At 38.0% G+C, this 19,773-nt stretch overlaps 1 protein-coding gene across 31 annotated transcripts in view; it reads right to left on the minus strand.

The window, feature by feature from the left end:
- Positions 1-19,773, minus strand: part of Rims1 (regulating synaptic membrane exocytosis 1) — a 492,115-nt gene that overhangs the window by 316,436 nt on the left and 155,906 nt on the right. For 27 of the 31 annotated variants that reach the window (XM_090338560.1, XM_090338559.1, XM_090338585.1 and 24 more), the window contains one exon: positions 14,790-14,858. The exons of the other annotated variants lie outside the window; for them this stretch is intronic. In XM_090338560.1, the coding sequence (XP_090194686.1) occupies positions 14,790-14,858 (69 nt within the window). The remainder of the gene's footprint in view (positions 1-14,789; positions 14,859-19,773) is intronic. 31 annotated transcript variants of the gene reach the window in all.

Consider the following 19,773-nt stretch of genomic DNA (forward strand, 5'->3'; position numbering starts at 1 on the left):
TCACTTGAGCCATAGCATCACTTCCGGCTTTTTTCTATGTATGTGGTACCGAGGAGTCAAACCCAGATCTTCAAGCATGCTAGACAAACACTCTACCATTAGGCCAAACTCCCGGCCTGGATTTGTTTTGTGATGGTAGATGATGGGCTTGAACTCATGGCTTGAGCCATGTGCCTTGCCTTTTGTGCTCAAGGTTGGCTGACACACTACCACTTAAGTTTCCCCTCCACTTCTGGCTGTTTGGTAGTTGACATTTTTGCTCTCATGGGTTTCTAAGCACAATCCTCAGACATCAGCCTTAGGATAGCAAGAATTACAAGTGTGAGTCACTGGTACCAGGTATATGGATTTGTTGAATGAATGAGTGTTGGGGAGAATTTTAAGTTGGTGAAAGCCCATTAACTTTCCAGTCATATCTTATGGCTGAGCCATCCAGTGATTAAGTTATTGTAGACAAAAGTTGACATTAAATTTTGTGTTACAGACCTGGCAGCTCTTTGAGGACAGTGGGCATATTTTCTCTCAATGTTGTGAGCTTCTTTTTGTCTTGCTTTGCACAGTGCCTTCCATAACAGGTGTTCCTGCATTTAGTGTTGAATGAATAACGGATGAAATGTATCTTCACAAATATTCAAGCCTCTCAGCAATATTCTAGCCAGAGTTGCTGCAGACATTACAAACACTTCTCAGGGAGATAAAGGATACCTCAGTGAGATTTAAAATTCCACATTTACCAGATTTAACGTGGACATTCTTTTATGTTGAGCCGGGGATATGGGTATCCTCCATCGCTGTCATAGACTTCACCCTTTTGGCTTGTCCAGAATAAACAGAATCCTTATTTTTTTCATAGGACATTCATGCAAAGACTTGCAATCTGCTCTCTTCTGTGTCCCCTCCAAGTCTCCTTTTCCCCAGGCGAAGTCATTTATCATCTGGCATGATTTTATATGCCTTTACCATCCTAATACCTCTGCCTGCAAAGGCTTCCGATATCTATTCTACTATGAAAGTAGGGCAGTTTAAATCTGAATCAGTTATTTAGGTGTATTCTTACTCTTCCTTATTTTATATACTGCATTCATATTTATAGCTTCCTATCACCTTACTTTCTTGTTGCTGTTGTTCTTAGTCATAATCATATCATCGACACCTATTTGAATTTACTGTCCACTAACCCCCTATGTTTTCAGGAGCTACATTGTTCATAATTGTGTTCCTGCATTATTCAGACTAACACACAGATTTTTCTTTCTTACCTGTTGCAAATTATTGTTCTTTCCTGGTCTGTTCCTTCAGTCTGACCAGAATCTTGGAATGTGATGAATTTGTTTAACTTATTATTCAAAGATTCCTATCTTGTGTAAATAATGAATATTCCACCTGGTTATTTCAGAAATTTGCACACATTTTCTGTTTTTAAGTATTTTTGTTATTTGTTTTTGTCTGTTTCTTGTGCCGGTACTGAAGCATGAAATTGGGGCCTGGATGTAGTCCCTTAGTTTTTTTTGCTCAAGGCTGAGACTCTACCTTTACCATCTGAGCAACAATTCTAGTTCTGGCATTTTCTTTCTGGTGGTTAATTGGAAAGATAAGGATCTCATAGACTTTCCTATCCAGGCTGGCTTTGAACCTTGATCCTCAGATTTCAGCCTCCTGAGTAGCTAGAGTTACAGGTATGGGCCATCAGTACTCCGTATACATTTTCTGTTAAAGCCAGTATTGTAAACATTTTAGGCTGTGCATCCTGTATAGTTTCTGCTGCTCTGACCATTCAACTTGTCATTGTGCTATCCATATGAAACAACTGAAGACAGTTGTGTTCAACCAAAAATCTTACTTGTACACACTGACATTTAAAGTTAATGATACTTTCCTGTTACATAGTGTTATACTTCTTTCGATTTTCTTCAACCATTTAAAAATGTAAAAGCCACTCCTATATTACAAGCTTTCCAAAAACAGGTAGCGTGGCCCTTGAGCCATAGCTTGGTGATTCGAATCTAAATCATTACTCAAAGAAATGTGTGTGCCAGAGCCTTCACCAACTGCTTGGCATACATGCACCCTTCAGAATCAGGGATGAACAATAAAATGGACTGAGAAGCCTTACAAGTGTGAACATAGAAAGATAAATCTTCATAAAATTAATTAGCGAGAATTTCAGGAATGTGTATCACAAAATGACACCCTGGGTTCCTTATCTACAAGTTCTAAAATTAGATTTTGCGGTATTAGCAAGGATTTTTTGAATTTCTTTTGAAGAGTGTCTATGTTTTTCATGACTGGATGTAATGAGCAAGAATGTAATTTTATATTTGTAGTCATTGTAGAGTTAGACTTGGTTTAAATTCACTTCTTACAGGTGAATTTCCTCCACCTGTAAATTTCTTAGGCATAATATTATCACATCATTGCAATCAAAGATCAATAAAGGTTAATTAATATGACACTAAAAATAGCTCACCTATTTTCCATTTTGTATACTTTTGATCTACCTATTTTATAAAATGATCCAAGAATGATTTTGGTAGGTCAATTTTACATGTTGTTGCCTAGGAAATAGAATCTTTTCTTTCATATAGTAGTTTAGTTAATTCATAAATTAACATGAAATAATTGAACATAAGGTGATAAAGGAGAAGACAGACTGTTTGGTAAGTGAAAACACTTTGTCATATTAAAACATATACAGAAGCTGGTGCTAGTGGCATAGGCCTGGAGCCCTAGCTACTCAGGAGGCTGAGATATGAGGATTGTAATTTGAAGCCAGACCAAGCAGGAAAGTCTGAGATGCTCATCTCCAATTAACCATGAAAAAATCCAGAGGTGGATGTGTGACTCAAGTGGTAGAGCACCAGCTTTGAGTGAAAAATCCATGTGAGAGCTTGAGGCTCTGAGTTCAAGTCCAGTTCAAGCACAAAGCAAGCAAGCAAACAAATAAGCAAACAGCAAACATATACAGCAATTTGCTGTACATTTTCCAGGAAGCAACAATTCATATTGCTATTCTGAGCAGCAAATCTCCACTCCCACTTCACCCATCACACAACTGAAGCCAAATTTAAATCAAACATGGATGAAAATCAAAGCCAGGAAAGCCTGGCTGGATTGGATGGGTTCTGATACTCTCTTGATCTAATTCAACACTGATAACCCTATGCTTCAATTTCCCAGTGAAAATGAAAATCATGTGATTACACCATGTTCAAAAATGATTTTTAAAAAAGGAGAAAAAAGGGGACAGCATCTTTCAAGAGTATCAGGGAAAAGGGAAGGTTTTGAGCAACCAGACACAGATTGTAGAGTGGGCTATATTAATGCAGATACTCAGGAGACAATGCAAATGTGAAAGAAATAAAAACTACTACATCATTCTGAAAAATCTTAAGATAGATAAAAATCTCTCTCTCTCTCTCTCTCTCTATATATATATATATATATTCATTTCTTTGTTGCTGTAGCCTTAAACCTGCAGAGTGAAAACTTCCTCAAGGAATTTGATAATGATTTTTATCACAAGCACTTTAGTTTGTCCTCAAAGGCTCCACACACCAACCAAACCCTCTATTAGAGAAACTGGCTAGTAATCTACGTTCCTCAAATTCTCTGATTATTTAGGGCCTTGAGCTGCTTTTTCCTTTTGCAATGCCTTGACAGAAGATGTGACTATTTTAGATTCCTCTTCCACTCAGCATTAACAGCACAAAGCACCTAGGTGCCTCTGGAATCTCTCAGAGCAGTAAAATCAGCAGCAGGAAAATTAGGTCTAGCTTCTCATTCTCCCCCTCTGCCCAATTTGATGCAGTATTAAATTCACATGTCCATAGCAAGCCAATACTGCGTTCATTTCTTTAGCTATGACAACCATTGCTAGCCTCCAGTGTCTGGTAATAATCACATTATTCCAAACATCTTGCCTTCTACTGCAGCCTCAACTACTCTTCTGCTGCTTGCTTCACGTCAGTCTCATTCAGCCATCCTGATACCTCATGAATGGATCTCAAGGTATTGCATTATTTTTGCCCACCCCTGACAAGACTGTTGCAAGCCTGGCCTTCTCCTTTCAGTCTTCTTCTCGTTGCTTGAATTCTCTCTCTCGCCCTCTCTCCTTCCCTCTCCCCCCCTCCCATTTGCTTTGTCCAGCTTTATTGCTATCTGTTTTCCCTCTCACACATCAGTTTTCTGCTTCAGAGAACAGTTGAGCACTCCAAAAATTAGTGACTAAGAAGCAAAGGCGGATTTTATCTATCAGTGGTTAAGCCTGGTGAATTTCTGTGAGCAAAATGATTTCAAATTGGTTTGTATAACAACTACCAATATCCTGTAAATGAAAAATTAATAAAAAGGCTACAAACTAAAAAGAAGAAAGAATTGAGGGTGGGCATCTTGGCAGTGAGTGACTAGGGAGGCAGATGGTGCATAGTAGAATAACATTGAATATTAGAACATTCTGTTTGGTTCTAAAATGCTAGATAGCAGAGATCAAAAAATGGTGCTCTGTCTTCTGTGATGCACTATCTTTTTCTAGGTATGAATCTCATGCTGTAAAGGAAAGGTACTCTCCTGTCAGTGAGATCAACTCAAGTTACTCTGTTGACCTGAGCTATGCACAAGTGGTTCATCCCTATCATTCTAGCTACTCAGGCTGCTAAATGCTGAAGATCCCAGGTAGACGTTAGCTGGGGCAGGAAATGTGTGAGAGTCTTATCGGTAGCAACAAGTTGTGTGTGGAACATTAACTGTGTAAAAGGGTTTCATCACGGTAAAGATTGAAGAGTTTAGTCTAGGCCCTGTTAGGTTTCCAATCCCCATTGGGTATCTTTATGAAGATGTTAAATAAGCAGTTATTTGTGATGATTAGAACAAGAAAGCAGTTAAAGATAGACATATACATGGAAGGCTTGTCTAATGTTCATATTGTTCTAAGATGTAAGAACTATTATTATCTCCATTTACAAAATAGAAAACAGGCTTGGAGAACCGAAGTGATTTGCTTCTAAGCACAGAAGATTATAATAAAAACAAAAGAGAGGAATCTAAATAGTTTTTTTATAAATAGCTGGACCCATATCTAAATTGACTGAGGGGATGAATCGAAGTGCAGTCAAAAGAAAAATAAACCAAAAACAACCTTCACTATTGATCAAGACTCCTGCACAGCATTAATTATAATCATTAATTGGCCTCAAAAAATGAGTCTGGTTTTCTAGTCAGTAAAATGCAATAAAACATTTCATCAAGTCACAGATAATATGTCTCATTTGCCAAAGATAAACCTGGAAAGCAAGGAAGCAAATAAAAGAGGTCAAATATATCTACATATTATATATTTGGGTATATTTGGTACATACATTATATATATATTATATATTTGGTATCTACAGATTTAAAGGGAACATTGAAAGCTATAAATATGTAAGATGGTAATGATAATAAACCAGCAGCACACTCTTGTGTCTCAGCTCTATTTAGGTGTTTCAAGAAAGAGAAATGGCTGCCAGGTGCTTGTGATTCATACCTGTAATCCTAGCTACTCAGGAGGCTGAGATCTGAGGACTGAGGTTCAAAGCCAACTGGGGCACAAAAGTCCCTGAGACGCTATCTCCAATTAACTGCCAGAAAACCAGAAATGACACTGTGGCTCAAATGGTAGAGCCATAGCCTCAGAGACAGCGCCCAGACCCAGGCCCAGTATTCATGCCCCAGCTCAGAGAGAGAGAGAAAGAGAGAGAGAGAGAGAGAGAAGAGAGAGAGAGAGAGAGAGAGAGAGAGAGAGAGAGAGAGAGAGAGAGAGAGAGAGAGAGAGAGAGAGAGAGAGAGAGAGAGAGAGCTGGCTAAATCCTTAGTATAATCTGATTTTCTCAATGTCTTTCACCGCTCTATGTAAACTAGAATTTCCTTTCCTCTGTTTCTTATTCTGTTATTTCTTTCATAGCATCATTTGTAATTCCTAGATATCAAATGCTTATTTTCGAAGTACTGTAATTAATGTCTTATCTGGTTCCAAAGCTCAAATTTGAATTTTGGCTCCAACAGTTTACCCTTGTGGTCAAAGACTTTCGAGAATTTCTCTGTGCCTTATGCAAAGAAACTGTCAGATGAGATAATAAAGTCTTGTTTATGTGGTTACTATGAACATTAAATGATATATGATAGGTAAAATTCCTGATAAATTATCTGTAATAAGGTAAGTAATCATAAAAGTCACTATTACTGAGGATTATTTACATCATTTTGCAGGCACTCTGAGTTCTTTCCTTGTTTCTTTTTCTATAAAAGTAGAATAAACAGTAAAGATAACAAAAAGATTAAACATTTTTTTTTGCCAGCCCTGGGCTTGAGCTCAGGGCCTGAGCACTGTCCTTGGACTTTCTCAAGGCTAGAGCTCCACCACTTGAGCCTCGGCACCACTTCCGGCTTTTTTCTATGTATGTATGTGGTACTGAGGAATTGAACCCGGGTCTTCATGCATGCTAGGCAAGCACTCTACCACTAGGCCAAACTCCCAGCCAAGATTAAACATTTTTAACACTAACAGTTTTACTATTGAAATGTTAAAGTTGAAGGGATGTTTGAGAACTCTGGAAATCTTATTAGTAAAATCAGGTAGGGTCAATTCTCTCTCTTCCCCCCACTCTGCTTTTCCTTCATTCCCTATCCCCCGCTTTATTTTGTTCCAGTATTAGGACTGAAACTAAAGCCCAGCTATTTCTGGGCTTTTTCACTCAAAGCTGGCACTCTACCATTTGAGCCATGCCTCCATGTTCAGCTTTTTGCTGATTGATTGGTGGTAAGAGTCTGGTGATAAGAGTCTCACAGACTAAAGCCATATAAGGAGTGATTGTTGTCCTTAATGTACTGTGTTATCTCTCATCTCTCTTGCAGTCCCTTGGTTATCTCATATTGCTACAATATTTCACCTTGTTATCTGATATATTTTATATATGCTTAATTGGGTATTTGAAGTAGGATAGGGAAGTGGGGAAATCAAGAAGAGCGGGGGTAGGAGGGAGGGAAATGGGGACCATGACATGAAAAAGGGTATCAATATTTGTGAAGTAATGTACCCTCTCTCTGGTGAATATAATGTAACCCTTCTATTAATTACAATTAAAATATATTTAAAAAACAAAAACAAAACAACAAAAAAAGAGTCACAGACTTTTCTAAGTGAGCTGGCATCAAACTGAAATCTTCAGATTTCTGCCTCCTAAGTAAATAGCATTCTAGTCAATTCTCCTTTCACTTAAGATTTTTAGTAAATTTTAGTAGGATATGATCACTCAGTATTTCTTAACATAATTCTTCCTTCTGCGAATTTACTGGCAATCTTGGGTACAGCTAAAAGATGACTTTTGGCAAGAAGTTTAGTAGTCATTGAGGAATGGTAACCTCACTCTCAAGCTAGTATTGGGTAAAAGACCAAATCAGATCTGATAATTCTTCCACTGCCATTAGCCATTACCATCCACAATGATTTCTGTGGACCAGAGGCTGTGTCCCAATTATGGGTGATTCATACCTGACCGTATCACTGATAGTGCATGTAGATTTTGTTATGTACAGTGGATTTTGCAGATTCCACTCATTTAGTTTACTGTCTCCACTTCCATTTTCTCAGAAAACGACTTTTAGAAGCATTGTTTTCACAATGATGACAGGTGACAAGAACGCTGATGGTTTTGTTGCAAGGATTCAGGGCCATGGCAACTATTGAGAAAATGCGGTGTCTTTGGAAGGATACAGAAGACAGAGCCAATGGCAGCAAGGACAGAGCCCCAGCTACAAGCAAAAGGAAGTTCTAGAAAAGGACTAGTTAGCTGAGTCAGTAGCCACCCCAGAGTTGGAAACCATGTTCTCACATCTACTGTCCCTATGAAGGCTCGCTCCTCTGAAGCACTCTTCTTTTACAAATGTCCTTCACAAACCTTCCCTTCCAGGATTCCCATAGAGCTTCATCAATAAAAATGTTCTCCCTTCACCACCAAATTAACTTCTTCCTCATCCTCTCCTTTCTTCCCACTCTTTTTTCGCTCTCACTTCTCTCCACCACACTGTGCCAACATTATCTAGTCTGGACTACCTAGATTTTCCAGTATTGGCCTTCCATTAATTATTCTTCAAATGTCAAGTTATGTTTCCTTCAGAAAGATCCTTGCTCTCATTTCCTCCAGAAGTTCTGAGTCCCGTCATTATATGACCTCCACCAAATTGTAGCTTCTCTAGGCAGATATTTTAAAAAGGATTCAGAATAAATATTTGCATATCACTGTTTTCTTCAAAACATCCATGCTATATTTTGCCAGTCCTGGGGCTTGAACTCAGGGCCTGGGTACTGTCTTGGGCTTTCTCAAGGTTAGCACTCTATCACTTGAGACACAGAACCACTCTGTCTCTAGGCCAAACACCCTGCCCCAACTCACTAATGCTATTTTTATAAAAGTGATTGTGGTATTATATGGCATACACCATGGCTATGTTTTAGCAAATCCATGTCTGCTGAAAGCCTATGCTAACTCAAGCAACAACATAACCCTGGCATTACATAGCCACACCAGAGCCCAAATGCTCCCCTCACTTTCTTTCAAAGAGAACACACCTGGATATAGGCAAGAGAATTCTAGAAGAACCTTCATAGTCCAAGCCTGCCCAAACCAAATTTTAAATTCATTTTTAGATGGTGAAAAAAAGGAAGTTTTCACAACTTTATCATCAGCAACTTTTATTATCCTAGATGTAAAAAGGTCAGTTCTTCATTTGAGAATTGATGCTTAGTGAGACTCAGTTATTTGGTCAGGAAAATGGCTGGGAACTGTGTCAAAAACTTTGCATTCGCAGCTCCCCTCAAATGAGTGCACCTCCTCTCCTTCATTCAAACCCGCCTTACCTTCCATTCTGCTTTCTTTCCCTCCTGCTCTCCTTCCCCTCCCCTTTCTCTATCCTTCTCCCTCTATTCCTTTCCTGTTTTTCTCCTTGCTCTTCTACTCCCCTCCCTGCTCCATTTCTCTCTCAGCTTCACCTCTCTTTCAGTTACTTTGACAAGCTTCCTGTAGGTGCTGTAGGTGTAGGATCATTTGGGGATTCCAGTCATGACAGGTGACTCCCGGGAACCCTACTCTCTTATTTTCTCATCTAGAGACTGGAAAGCCTATTTAGCAAGTTACATGAAATAGGTTTGGTTTGTGTATTCACAGGAATTATCAGGTCCCTGAAGGAGTCAGCAAGGCAGAGGAGCCATGAGAGTCACATGGAGGGATATGCCAGGTGGACATCTGGTTGATGGAGGAACTGAGAAAATTGGAGAAAACAGAAAAGCCTATGCATGGGGGTAGATGTTTGAGAGACTATTTGTTGGGAGTTTGAGCTTGACATTGGTGCATTGGTGCTCTCTCTCATGTTCCCACAATATTGTATATGACCATCTTTGAGCTAGGACCTCTTCCGAGGCCATTAAATTAAAATGAGATCTGCAGTGTGACTAGAGTCATTGAAAAAGAGAAGACTGGCATAATCAGTAGAAACCTTGGGCTCTCCTAGCAGAGATTTACAATAGAGCAAAACCTAAATACATAAGGCCATATAGGATGGCTAAATGGAAGGATCTCCAGGATACAGAAACAAAAGCCATGTAATGGTGATTGTTATCCTTAATGTACTATGTTATCTCATCTCTTTTGCTGTCCCTTGGTTATCTCATATTGTTACAGTATCTTACTTTGTTATCTGCTATATTGGATATATTTGTATTTGGTTATTTGGAAGGGGGAAAACAAGATGGGGGTGGGGGCCGGGGGGAGGGAAATGGGGACCAAGACATGAGAAAGGGTATCAATGTTTGTGAAGTAATGCACCTCCTATCTGGTGAATATAATGTAACCCTTCTATTAATTACAATAAAAATATATGCAAAAAAGAAAAAGAGAAGACTGGGACATGGACAATATAAAGGAAGATAAAGGGGAAGACACTGAGAGGATTCAACAAGCCAAAGGGAACAGCCTTGCCATACATTCATCTTGCATACTTTGCTTCTAGAATTCTTGGAAAATCTATACTTAAGAATGTGACTTCCTCCGAGAGCAAAAACATATCAACATGAAGCTCCCCTGCCTGCTGCAGGAAGACATCAGTGCGGTAGGTGAAAGTTCCTCCTTTGTGCTATCAGAAGTCTACTATTTCCTGTCTGGTCATTCCTGGAGGCTTTGTTGCTTCTTTGGTTAGCATGACATGACTTGCCAGCCTTTCTCTGCTCCTACAAATGTTCATGGAGTTCGGATCTGGTGTTGAACTTGCTGTGCATTGAGTTATGGAGTTGGGTGATCTGATTTATTATTTGTATTTGCAAGTGATGCCATCGTTGTTGGTATTTCCTGCCTCTAATTTGGTGCAGGCTATACACTGTCCAATGTCTATTACTTGTATTTCTTGCTAGACACCTTTCTCTAACCACTGAAGCCGGTTTTGCCTAAAGTATATAACATTTATGAAGTCAGGAAATTCATATATTTTTTCTCCATGACTGATGAGGCTGTGGGATATATCTATATCCCACACCTTTAGTGACATAACTGAGGATTATGTTTTCACACCGATATCAGTGGGTTTTAATTGGAATTAACTTGTACAGACTCTTTTCTTGTACCTGCTGTTATGGGTTCACTTGTTTCCCCCAAAGAAGATACACTGACAATCTAACCTCCAATTAGTTCAAAAATGCCATCTTAATTGGAAGCAGTCTTTAGAGTCTCAAAAGGAGATCTGATGACATATAAGAAGAAATGTGGCCACAAGGGAAAAGCAGGCAGGGAGAAGCTTCTGGAAAGGGGAAGTTCCATGTGAGGCAATGGATTAGCATGATGGTTTATAAGCCAAGGAATGCAGAGGCCACAGAAGCTAGGGATGTGGGTGGAGTCTCTCTCTTGTAAGCTTCTCAAAGAGGGCAGGGTTCTCACAACACCTTCATGTCTGAATTCTAATATCCATGCTGTGACACAAGGTCTTCGATTGCTTAAAGTCATTCAGTGTTGGCAGTCTTGAAGGAAATCCTGGAAAACCATCTACCTGTCTATTCTCTCACTGGTAGGTTCGGCCCTCTGGCCACCCCTTCTCTCTCTGCCAAACTCTATCTGTACTTGGACTTTAATCCTAGAGTCTGTTTAATTAAATTGTTTCTTTTTCAATTAAATGGTGAGATCCTTAAAAAAAATAAGCATTTTTCTCTTTGGAATCCTTCTGATAGTTAGCAAAATTGTCCCCTTATTGCTTCATAAAGGTATAGAAAGGAAGAAATGTGGGGAGCAAAAAAAGGAGACAGAGTAATGAAAGAAGTGATACGAAGACAGGGTTCAAGTAGTTAGTTGCATATAAATATAGATAAATAAATAACTAACCTAACCTGAGTAAGTGAGGCTAATATGTGGGAAAGGCCACTTAATGTTTATGTCACAAGGACAGATGTTCTCATTATTCCTACACTGTGTGTGGGGGGGGCACACTCATGCGCACCAATAATGGGTCTTGAACTCAGGGCCTGCTTAGGTGTTTTGCTCAAGAGTGGATCTCTACTACTTGAACCACAGATCTCTTCCTAACTTTTTGGTGGTTATGGGGAATCAGAATCTTGTGACTTTTCTTCTCAGGCAGGTTTTGAATCATGATACTCAGATCTCAACCTCCTGAGTAGCTATGGTTACAGGCACGAGTCACAGGTGCACACTCCTTCTATTCTTTTTTGACAAAATAAATATTATGAAAGATACAAGTTCAGTAAAAAAAATTTCCAGACATTTTTAAAGTGCTTTAATAGACTGAAACTATATATTTAAATGCTACCCACTGGAGGCTAGTCCTCTATTGCAATTCTTGTTGAGAGATTTACAGTGTCAACAGCAAATCATTTCCCTTCTACTCTTCTTATAGGTGATGTGCAATGTACCTCTCCGGCTCTTGCTGACATAGCCGGTCTAAATAGCCAGGCTTAAATATATTCAAATGAATATATTTATAACAATTAAAATTTCCCTCCAGGAGAAATGTGAAGATGTCATTGTGTTGTATATTTTTCTGGAATTATTGTCAATGTCCTTAAGCTATTAAATGTAAGGTGTGACATGACCCTTATGAATGTTCTTTTTGTTTTATAGTTGGCTACATTTGCTGAGATGCTGAAACAAATGTGAATGAAAACTAGATAAGGCCCTACAGACAGTCAACTTTAGCCTCTCTCTGAGCTACTTTATCTGTACCCAGGTATAGGTTTTGAGAGCCAAGAACAAGAATCTCAGTGGACACAAAAGAACGAAATGAAACATTCTAAGTGTAAACACCTGCTTTTGAGTAAGTTACTAATGAGCTGTCTGGATTATTTTGGTTGTAATATTTGGAAAGCCATCTATGACTGGGAACAGAATGTTCCTTGTAGATCTAAAAGTGAACAACTCTCATTTGGAAATAGTCTTTGTTTTGCTTTGGTGTTAGTGGGGCTTGAACTCTGGGCCTTGTACTTTGACATTCCCACCCCACTTTAGTCATGTGGCTTGAACTCAGGACCTGGATGCTTGTTGTCTATGAGCTTCTTATATGTTCAAGACTAACTCTCTACTACTTTGAGCCAAAGTTCCACTTCTGGTTTGGGGGTGGTTAATTGGAGATAGGAGACTCATAAGGACTTTTCTGCTTCAGCTGGCTTTGAAGTTTGATCCTCAGATCTCAGCCTCCTGAGCAGCTCAGATTACAGGCATGAGCCACCTGTGCCTGGTTTGACTTGGTTTTTTTGACTCAAGTCTAGCATTCTACAGCTTGAACCACACCCCTACTTCCAGCTTTATGTTGGCTAATGGGAGATAAAGTTCTCTCAGAGATATCTTTTTGGGTGGCTTTAAAATAAGATCCTTCTGTTTCAACCTCCTGCAAAGCTGGGATCACAGGTGTGAGCTACCAGTGTCCAGCAATAGTTTTTCTTATAATTGGGACATGAAGGTATAAAATATTAATAAAGTTATACCCTGGTACTCCCTAGTTCCTTTTGAATTTTTGAACAGTAAGGACTATTAAAAACCAGGCTATGTCATAATAATTACAGAGAAAATACATTAAACAAGAAGGCCAAATATTTGAGTACATAAAGGCTCTCGAGTGTCACATAATTACATACTTCAAAAATCAATATTTTAAATATATATATCTGTCATGTACCTAATTAAATTTCAAATACAAATATCAACATCCATGTCTCAAAGGATGTTACATAAAGCATGTTGGAACAGCCATAAGAAATTGTACCACATGTATGTGATAGCTCAACTGAACAAGACTTCATTATACACTAATTGAGACAAACTGCATTAACAACCTCAAATAGTATATATTTGCTCATTTGAATCAGACAAGTCAATATAAGTTAGTCTAGAGAGGGGAATGGATAATTCCTAGCAACTCTTCTGCAGAGATGGAATTGAAATTTGAAATTTTACTTGAGCCCCCAAACTGTGCTTTGGTATTCATACATGAATGTCATGGAAGGAACTTGAAGAAGAGAGGATAGCCGAAAAGTGGAGGGGTGTCATGTGAGAACAGGTAGACCCACTTGATTAGAATAATAGTACCCAGTGAAGGATAGGAGACTATAAGAAAAAGAGAAGACCAGGATATGCAGGCCTTAATACTAGATCACAGGTTCATGGGAAATTTGGGGGGAATTGTAACACACTGGTTTTGATGCACTTGAATCTCATGAATCTGGAAATAGAGTGTAAGATGCAGTGGGATAGGAAGGGCCTTCTAGACCAAGAACAAATCAAGGCCAGCAAGATGCTGTAGAAAGCAGTCAACTTATGGTCTGAGTACTAACAACCACAAATTTGGCAAGGCAAATTCTTCCAAATTTTCTAATATCCAGAAACGATGCAAATTTACATTAATGTAAATGTTTTAAATTCATAAATATAAATGTATTAAAAATAATTTGTATTGACTTATTGTTTGACACTTAAAAGCTGATTAAGTCCATGGGCTGACAATTATCAATTGAACAATCTCTAATAAATAGGACCATCTCTAATAAATACCTAACAATGAGATTTGCATAAATTACCAAAGCCTTGTTTTGGACAATGGCATGATTACATGTTTAATCATTCTTTCTTGCAGCTTAATCAGTCAATAAATTAACTTTCAATACATAATAAACAAATCTAAACTAGCATGGCTTAGAAACTATTTCAATATGTCTCCTAAAAAGATACCACAGTTATTCAAAATTATTAAATACGTAGTTTGTAGTTTAAAAAAGTTTCTAGTGAAACTCTACCACAGTTACATGCATATTTTTGTTCCTAGTGATATTCACAGACTTCAAATTAGGAGTAATAAGTTGAGAATAGACTACAGGTGGTAAGTATGTAGTTGTGAATGAAAATTTCTTTCTATTATGGTTTATGTATTAAATGATTGCCTGAACTAATAATTTTAATCTTTTAAGTATTCAGGAGCGTTTTCCCCTCCCACAGTCAGTTTTAATACTGCAAATACGAATACTCATATTGATTAAACTGCTCACGTAGTTTCTGAGCAATGACCCTGTTTGTTCTACAGAGTAAAATGGTCTTCCTGACACTCCATGTCTCTCCTATCTGTGATAAAATTTTGTAAAGGATGTTCAGAGAATTAGGAATGTCTTTGGAAAGGGCATAAAATAAAGGAGGATTCCTCTGACCGTAATTCACACTTCTGCTGTTAATTATGCAGAACCTAGAAGAGGAAACCAAAGCATGAAGGAGAGGAAATACCAGTTTCTCTCTGGGCCTCCCTCTTCTCTGCCTGGAAATCTGGGAGCACAGACACATCTGAAAATGCTCCTGGAAAGCAAGGGAGAAATAAGACAGACTCAGTCAGGTGAAGATAAACTTGGAAACTTGGCAAGGCAGCCCAACCCCAGAGGGGCTTCCACAATTATGACTGGTAAACCCTATTCTGTATAACAGGTAACCAGGACACCTGTCATTTTCTGATGATCACCCATCTGTCGCTCTGAGTCTTTTGTAAAGTTTACTATAAATGATCAGGATGGGGTCAGCTCAGAAAAGAATGGGCATGCAGGAAATCTGCACTGACACAACTTCTCTGAGTGAACAATCCTGAAAAAAAAAAACAGTGACTTCTGAGAGCAGAAGCCATGTTTAGGAAGCCAAGCTGAGAAGTCTTTCCCTTTTATCAAGTCTTTAAGATGTGGTATTTGTACACAATGGAATTCTATGCTGCTATCAGAAAGAAAGACATCGCCCCATTTGTTAGGAAATGGAAAGGCTTAGAAAAAATCATATTAAGTGAAGTAAGCCAGACTCAAAGGAACTTAGGCTCAATGGTTTCCCTCATTTGTCATAATCAGTAGAAACCTTGGGCTCTCATAGCAGAGATTTGCAATAGAGCAAAACCTAGATACATAAGGCCATATAGTAGGATGCTAAATGAAAGGACCTCTAGAATATAGAAACAAAAGCCATATAATGAGTGATTGTTGTCCTTAATGTACTATGTTATCTCTCATCTCTTTTGCTGTCCCTTGGTTATCTCATATTGTTACAGTATCTCATTTTGTTATCTGATAAATTGGATATATTTGCATTTGGTTATTTGAAATTGGATAGGGAAGGGGGGAAAACAAGATGAGGGGTGGGGGTCGGGTGGAGGGAAATGGGGACAAAGACATGAGAAAGGGTATCAATGTATGTAAATTAATGCACCTTCTATCTGGCAAATATAATGTAACCCTTCTATTAATTACAATTAAAAATATATGAAAAAAATTTGGAACAACAACAACAAAAACCACATTTGATTTCTTTTAAGAGAAAAGAAATCTCCTATGTGTATTCCCTTAAGAACCAAGTATTAGGGGAATTAAGTTCAAGAGGTTGTGGGAAATGTTTTGTGGAGAGATATTGACTTATTTTCTAAGAACCCAGACGATGGTGCTATGTTCAATAGAGGAACATTTGTGAGGAGAAACATCCCATTATAGTCTTTAGCAGTCATAATCATTGTGTGATTACTTTTGTGTCTACTTCCTAGGGCAATCTTTTTTCTAGTTTGCTAGGAAAATGTATGTTGTGTCTTTTCAAAAGTGTACTTGTTAGCCAGGCACTGGTGACTTAATCCTAGCTACTTTGGAGAACGAGATCTGAAAAGCTAGGTTTGAAGCCAGCCTGTTCAGGTAAATCTGAGAGACTTATCTTCAAACAGCTGCAAAAAAACAGTAGTTCAGTACCAGCCTTAAATAAAAGAGACAAGCAGGTTCATAAGGTCATGTGTTCATTCTAATACTAGCAAATATATTTACACACACACACACACACACACACACACACACACACACACACTCACCACACAGAAGGTACACTTGTTTTTAACAAGTAAGATTATCTGGATAAATGACACAGGTTTCCCTTCAGTTAGACAGCACTTGCAATAGTTTTGTTTGTCACATAGCAAACATTTGGCTTACTTATGATATGTTTGAATGTTCAGAAAAAATCCAGTTCATAACACATTACCTCAGACAAATATGAGTTTAGATGACCACACCTTACTTTTATGTTTGAAACTATTATATGTACAGTTTAAGAAAATATTTGCAGATAACATTATATGTGTAGTTAGAAAAACATAATGCAGTTTATGACATATCTTTTGTTGCAGCTACAAATGAAAAATAATTTTAGAGCAGAGATAAATCAGCACATCCCCTAAAATTAAAGATATGTCAATATATTCTCCAAAGAGATGACAGTCTATTTACTTATTTCTCCTTAATTGTCTTATCTTCTTTCATTTTTAAATCACAGGAAGAGTTCATTCATTTTGTAAATGTAAAAGTGCTAATTAATTTCAAAATTCAGATTTTTAAAAAGCATCCTAAATGAAAAAATCTTATTCTAGAAATAATTATTGTATCTGAGATTTAAGGGAAATACTAGAACTCCTGAGGTTGACATATGGAAATAAGTCTCTAGATTCATTTACCAATGTCAAAATATGAACAGCAAGAGTAACTTGTCTTTCTGGTTTGAAGTTTCACTTCATTGTTTCACTTATGCGTAATATGCATCAGGCATGCACTTGAAATGCGTTCAAAATGTCTCTTGGATTTGGACAAGAGTTTCCTCCCTGTGTTGCATTTATTTCATTTTCAAAAGACAGTTAATATCTTCTTCACATACTTGTTTGTGAGTCCTTAAGAGATACAGAACACAGGAGTGGGCTTTGTAGATAGCAGACATAATAGGTGCAACTATTATTCCTATTTTTAAAAGTAATAAAATTCACAAAAACCATGTCCCAATATGTCCGTAATTTCTTCAGTTCTCAATTGTCCCTCTATACTGAATATCTGGCTGAGTGTGGTTACGTTACTGTAATGCCTGCCACTTGGAAGATCGAACACGTTGTCTAATACTAGCCCAAGCAAAAGCATGACACCTAATTTGAGAAAAATAACTTGAGCAAGTTCAAGCCCAAGTTTGATTATATCTACAGCATACAGTAAACTTCCTCACAGTTCAAAAGCATTTTTTTCTTAGATGTCTATTTTTTTATCATCCCCAGTTAGCCACCAAAGCTTGCCTAATTTCTAGGAATATTTTTCTCAAATGAATGAAATGTTTCTTGTTAAGATGATCACTGTGTATGTTTTTCTGAGCAACATCCATGAACTTTCAGAGATGCCAAGGAAACTCTGAATAGGTGGCAAATTTTTCTGAGCTAATATTCACTACTCACCAATACAGTCTCCTTCTAGAAGCAATGAAACCCGGGCCCAGTAAGTGATGACTCACATCAGAAACTAGGCTGGTTGGGTGTTTCTTTCTTTTTTTAATAATTTTTTAATTGTGATTAATAGAAGGATTACATTACATTCAACAGATAAAAGGTGCATAACTTCACAAACATTGATACCCTTTCTCATGACATGGTCCCCATTTCCCTCCCACCCTCCCACCACTTATCTTGATTTCCCCTCTTCCCTATCCAATTTCAAACTGGTTGGGTGTTTCTTAAACACAAACATATATTCCTCCACAAAAGCTTTGTAAGTGTCTAATGAAACTCTATTTGGTTTTAGAAATTGTAGAAACAAAAAAACAATTTATATATAGTATACAATATATACTATTATATTTTTCATATATTCAATATATAAATACTTAGCATATGCTCTATATAGTGTATATAGGTCTATATATGTATATCTATATATGACATACCTTAGTAGAGTGCCTGCTTTGTAAGCAAAAACCTTAAATTTGAACTCCTTTCCTACCCCCTTTCCTCCGTCCTTTTCTCCTCTGCATACATAAAAAAGTTTGTTTAGTTTAAAATCATATTTGATCTTTTCTTTGATGCCTTAAAATATTTGCTTTTATATAATTTCTACTTTTGAGTTTCAGTTACTTCTTATTATGCCAATTTAATATAAAATTTTGTGCCCATAATTATATATTTTATTCAAGCTTTTTAGGGAGCTAAATCGATATTTCCTTCCTTCCTTTCCCCCTCCTTCTTCTTCCCTTCTTTCCTTCCTTTTCCTCCCTCCCTCTCTCTCTTTCTTTTCTTCTCTCTCATTCTTTTCTCTCTCCTTCCTTCCTTCCTTCCTTCCTTCTTTCCTTCCTTCCTTCTTTCCTTCCTTCTTTTCTTCTTTCCCAGGTACCACACAATCTCAGTCAGCATTTTTACTCACCACTGGTGTTATACCCCTTAAGCCATGCCTCCCATCTACCTGGTTAAGATTTTAGGAGCCAGCCAAGAGCGGATGGCTCATGCCTGTAATCCTAGCTACTCGGGAGGCTGAAGTCTGAGGATCTCGGTTCAAAGCCAGCCCAGGCATGGAAATCTGTAAGACTCTTAGCTCCAATTAACCACTGGAAAACCAGAAGTAGCACTGTGGCTCAAGTGGTAGAGAACTAGCTTTGAGCTGAAGAGTTTAAGGACAGCAACCAGGCCCAAAGTTCAAGCCCAATGACTGATAAAAAAGAAAAAAGAAAAAAGACTCTAGGAGACTGTTCCAGCATCTTTTCACTTTTCTACCCAGTTGTCTTCAAATCCTCAGATCTCAGCCTCCTATGTGGCTAGGGCTACAGGGGTGAGCACCAAGGCTCAGCTTCATTTGTTTTTTTACTGGTAAAAGTTTAAGAAAATATTTTTTCCCATCATATCCACCATTATTTCTGTCGTAGATCTGAGACATGCATTTGAAACACAGCTTCTCCAGAAGGAAAATCCTGGACAATCACTACCAGCCACGACAGAGAACATTTCAAACTATAAAATGCAATGTATGGTCAGGGAATTCAATGAAGTTTTAACAACCACAGATATAACTGAATGTGCGCTGGTTTCCAGTGGTTCACAACTGTCACCCTGGCTACTCAGGAGGCTGATCTGAGGACCATTGTTCAAAGCCAGCCAAGGCAGGAAAGTCCATGAGACTCTTCAATTAATCACACAAAAAAGCAAGAAGTGGGAGGCTGTGTCTCATGTGTAGAATGCTAGTCTTAACCACAAAAGCTCAGGAAAGACACATAGATCTCATCTCACACACACACACACACCCCAAACACACTCGCGTGTGTAGCTTGCCCATAGATGTTTAAATAAATGTTCCAGTATCACCAATAAAAAATGTACTCTAGATTTTTTTTAACCAGTCTTGGGGCTTGAACTCAGGGCCTGAGCACTGTCCTTGGGCTTTCTCAAGGCTACAACCCTACCATTTGA

Source organism: Megascapheus bottae, chromosome 8 (assembly GCF_031878675.1).
Source record: "Megascapheus bottae isolate mThoBot1 chromosome 8, mThoBot2.hap1, whole genome shotgun sequence".
Classification (NCBI taxonomy): Eukaryota; Metazoa; Chordata; class Mammalia; order Rodentia; family Geomyidae; genus Megascapheus; species Megascapheus bottae.